The 3,093-nt window shown below is 36.5% G+C and overlaps 1 protein-coding gene across 1 annotated transcript; it reads left to right on the forward strand.

The window, feature by feature from the left end:
- The first annotated feature begins 717 nt into the window (after positions 1-717).
- LOC104918775 (granzyme B(G,H)) lies at positions 718-2,833 on the forward strand. Its single transcript, XM_019255096.2, has 5 exons — positions 718-872; positions 1,046-1,199; positions 1,397-1,529; positions 1,666-1,902; positions 1,984-2,833. The coding sequence occupies exons 1-5, from the start codon at positions 815-817 to the stop codon at positions 2,125-2,127; spliced, it is 726 nt and encodes a 241-aa protein (XP_019110641.2). The 5' UTR covers positions 718-814; the 3' UTR covers positions 2,128-2,833.
- The last annotated feature ends 260 nt before the right edge of the window (positions 2,834-3,093 follow it).

The following is a 3,093-nucleotide window of genomic DNA, read 5'->3' on the forward strand; positions in this document are numbered from 1 at the left end:
CTATAAAATATAGTATATTAATAAATTATATCCATCTATTATCTGTAACTGCTTGTCCTCATCAGGGTCACAGTGTGGCTGGAGCCTATCCCAGCTGACTTTGGGTGAGACGCAGAGTACACTCTGGACGAGTTGCCAGCTCATTACAGGGCACATAGAGACAAACAACCATTCACACTCTCATTCACACTTAGGTACAATTTAGAGTCACCAATTAACCTATAAAGTGCATGTCTTTGGTCCGTGGATGAAAGGGTACCCGGAGAGAATCTACCCAGACATGGAGAGAACATGCAAACTCTTTAAGCGAACTTTCTTGCTCTGAGGTGACGGTGCTAAACACTGCACCACCGAGCCAATAAACACCCAATAAAATCATATTATGTACTATATTAATATAAGGTGTTACATAAAGCTTGTGAACAGACTGTCTGTCTCTCTGTGAGTAGGACCTTGTCACTGACAAGGTGACAAGGGTTTTATGCCCTCTATGGAGCCACCTCTATGGTATAGTAAATGTACTAGAGGTGCATTTCATTTCCTCTGGTGGCAATCTTGTAAACCACTTGCACCACACTCTGTCTACTTAATTAGACACTGTCTGAAGAAGCCTTGCACAATGATGATATCTGGGGTGATATAGACATGTGCACATGCGCGCGTCTGTGTGTGTTTCGAAGCCACATCATTTGCATATGCAAACTACACAAACACTTCCTTCTCTGTGTGCCCTACGCAGAAACATTTAAAAACAGATATCCTCAGTGATGTGTGTCACTTATCTTCAGTAGCTGAACTGTGCTGTGGTATCACCATGTTTATCCGCTGTGAACTGGCAATACTGATACTTGCACTGACTCTTGATGGCCAAGGTGAGTTCAGTTTTTATGGCATTTTATACAATACTGTTTCAAGTTATAGCATGTGATTTGAACATTCAACATGTATAGGATGAGATAGCACAAGGGTAGATTAACTTATTTAATTTGTTTTTTAGTTTATTTTAGTTGTTATATGTGTGTGATGTGTGCACTTTTGTTCTCAGTTCATACAGGGGAGATCATTGGAGGCCACGTAGCTGCGCCACATAGCAGGCCATACATGGCAATTTTGGAGAGCACTAGGCAAAATGGTTTGAAAGCAATCTGCGGTGGTTTCCTTCTGAATGAGGACTTTGTGATGACTGCAGCCCACTGCAAGTCAGTTTAACACACCTTATGTTTATCTATGGACAGTGATGATGATTCTGGAGCGTCTGAATTTTTCACAGAATCATGTATTGAGACTTTATTTGCACCAATATCTATTTGGAAAAGATGAATTATGACATGAAGTCTTTTTTTTTAAACATTTTTATTTTAAGAACAAAAAAACTGACTTAATTTTGTCATTTCAGCCCCTCCAAAGTCTTACTGGGAGTTCACGATTACCATAAGAGTAATGAAATGCAGCGTATAGAAGTGAAAAAGAAATTTCGACACACAGACTACGATGCAAAGACTTTGAACAATGACATAATGCTTCTTAAGGTATACTAAAAAAAGAATTGTATTTGGTTTTTAAGGCTTTTTGTCTATTCTCTACTGAATGCATTATTCACGACCAGCACTAAAAAACTGCACAGATATTTATACTTCTTATTTTTGTCTCTCTCCACTCCTTAAGTTGGAGTCCAGGGTGAATCTCACTAAAAATGTGCAACCCATCACGTTCGCAAGCCATGATAATGGCTCTCTACCAGTATCATGTACAGTGGCTGGCTGGGGATATACAATCAAGAACAAGAAAACTTTCTCTACTGTGCTCATGGAAGCCAATGTTACACTCACTGACGATGAGCAGAGCAACGATTGTCAGAAGAACAGCACGTACTGTTCTAAGGCAGAAACTGGACCAACCCATGTATGTACATTTTTGTAACATAGCACGTCAACAATAATATTTAATTCACTGTTGAAGCAATCACTGTTTATGTACTTCCAGGGAGACTCTGGTGGTCCATTGGTCTGTGAAGAAGGAGAGGCATACGGAGTGGTGTCTGGCGGAAACGACGAAATCATCGTTTACACCAAGATTGCTGCATACACAAGCTGGATCAAGTCAACTATGGAGCATCATCATGACTGATCTAATTGCAACAGTTATTGTTTGGACGACAATGAGGCTTGCTTGCTTTACACAGCATTAATGAAAATATCTTTACTTTGATGTTACAAGTGGAATTCTTGTTTTAGAAAGTTAAGTCGCCTGAAAAGAGTGATATGATTTGATTTTTTTTGTGCGTGTGTGTGTACACATAAATTAGTTATGGCTTAAAATCAGAAATGTAAGTATAGATTTAACGCAGCTTAATAGGTTTGATATATGTGATAATAAATACTATACACAAAAAAAGATCAAAATGCAGGACTTATGCATTTCAATTACATAGAAAATGTTGAATTACATAGGTTTAATATAAATTAACTAATAAACTTAATGTACTTCCACTAAACAGTAGTGTAGTAGTAGCCAGGTTTATGCATTCAATATTAATAAAGCCAATGTGTACTATTACATAAATCTTATTATTTGCTTCAGATAAAGTTTGTTCATTTATTTTTATTAAAACCATATAAAACAAATGGGTAAAAATGTTCTATGTAATTGAAATGCATAAGTGCCCGAAATGTTTTTTTGAGTTCCCGTTATCCTGCTCTTATACATGATATTATATGCATTAAAATATATAAATATATATAATACTGCTTTATGCATCATCGCTCAGATATAATAAAATGAGAGCACATGATCTTCTAAGTTTGTTTTGTACCATCTTTTCAAACAATAAACATATGTTGCTCTCTCACCATGTTCTCTCAGTACCTCTGTTCATAACACTGCTTCCGTGAAGAAGTGTAATGTAATGATGAATCACTGTTCCCTTCTTGAATTTAGAGGTGAAACTTTCCTTTCATTTAAGAGCTCCAAACCTTAGTTATTATTATTAATCAAAGTATAATGATTAAACACATTATATGGGTACATAGCACATAGTTATAGTTAGATGTTCAGTATATCTCATATAATGAGTTTAAGTAGCATTGTGCTTTG

This window comes from Larimichthys crocea, chromosome XVII (assembly GCF_000972845.2).
Source record: "Larimichthys crocea isolate SSNF chromosome XVII, L_crocea_2.0, whole genome shotgun sequence".
Classification (NCBI taxonomy): Eukaryota; Metazoa; Chordata; class Actinopteri; family Sciaenidae; genus Larimichthys; species Larimichthys crocea.

Bases quoted from the DNA above. Each gene is read 5' to 3' on its own strand.
- LOC104918775 (XM_019255096.2), top strand. From the start codon at position 815: ATGTTTATCCGCTGTGAACTGGCAATACTGATACTTGCACTGACTCTT. The intron at 873-1,045 runs GTGAGTTCAGTT...TTTTGTTCTCAG, and splicing joins ACTGACTCTTGATGGCCAAG to TTCATACAGGGGAGATCATT. The intron at 1,200-1,396 runs GTCAGTTTAACA...TTGTCATTTCAG, and splicing joins ATGACTGCAGCCCACTGCAA to CCCCTCCAAAGTCTTACTGG.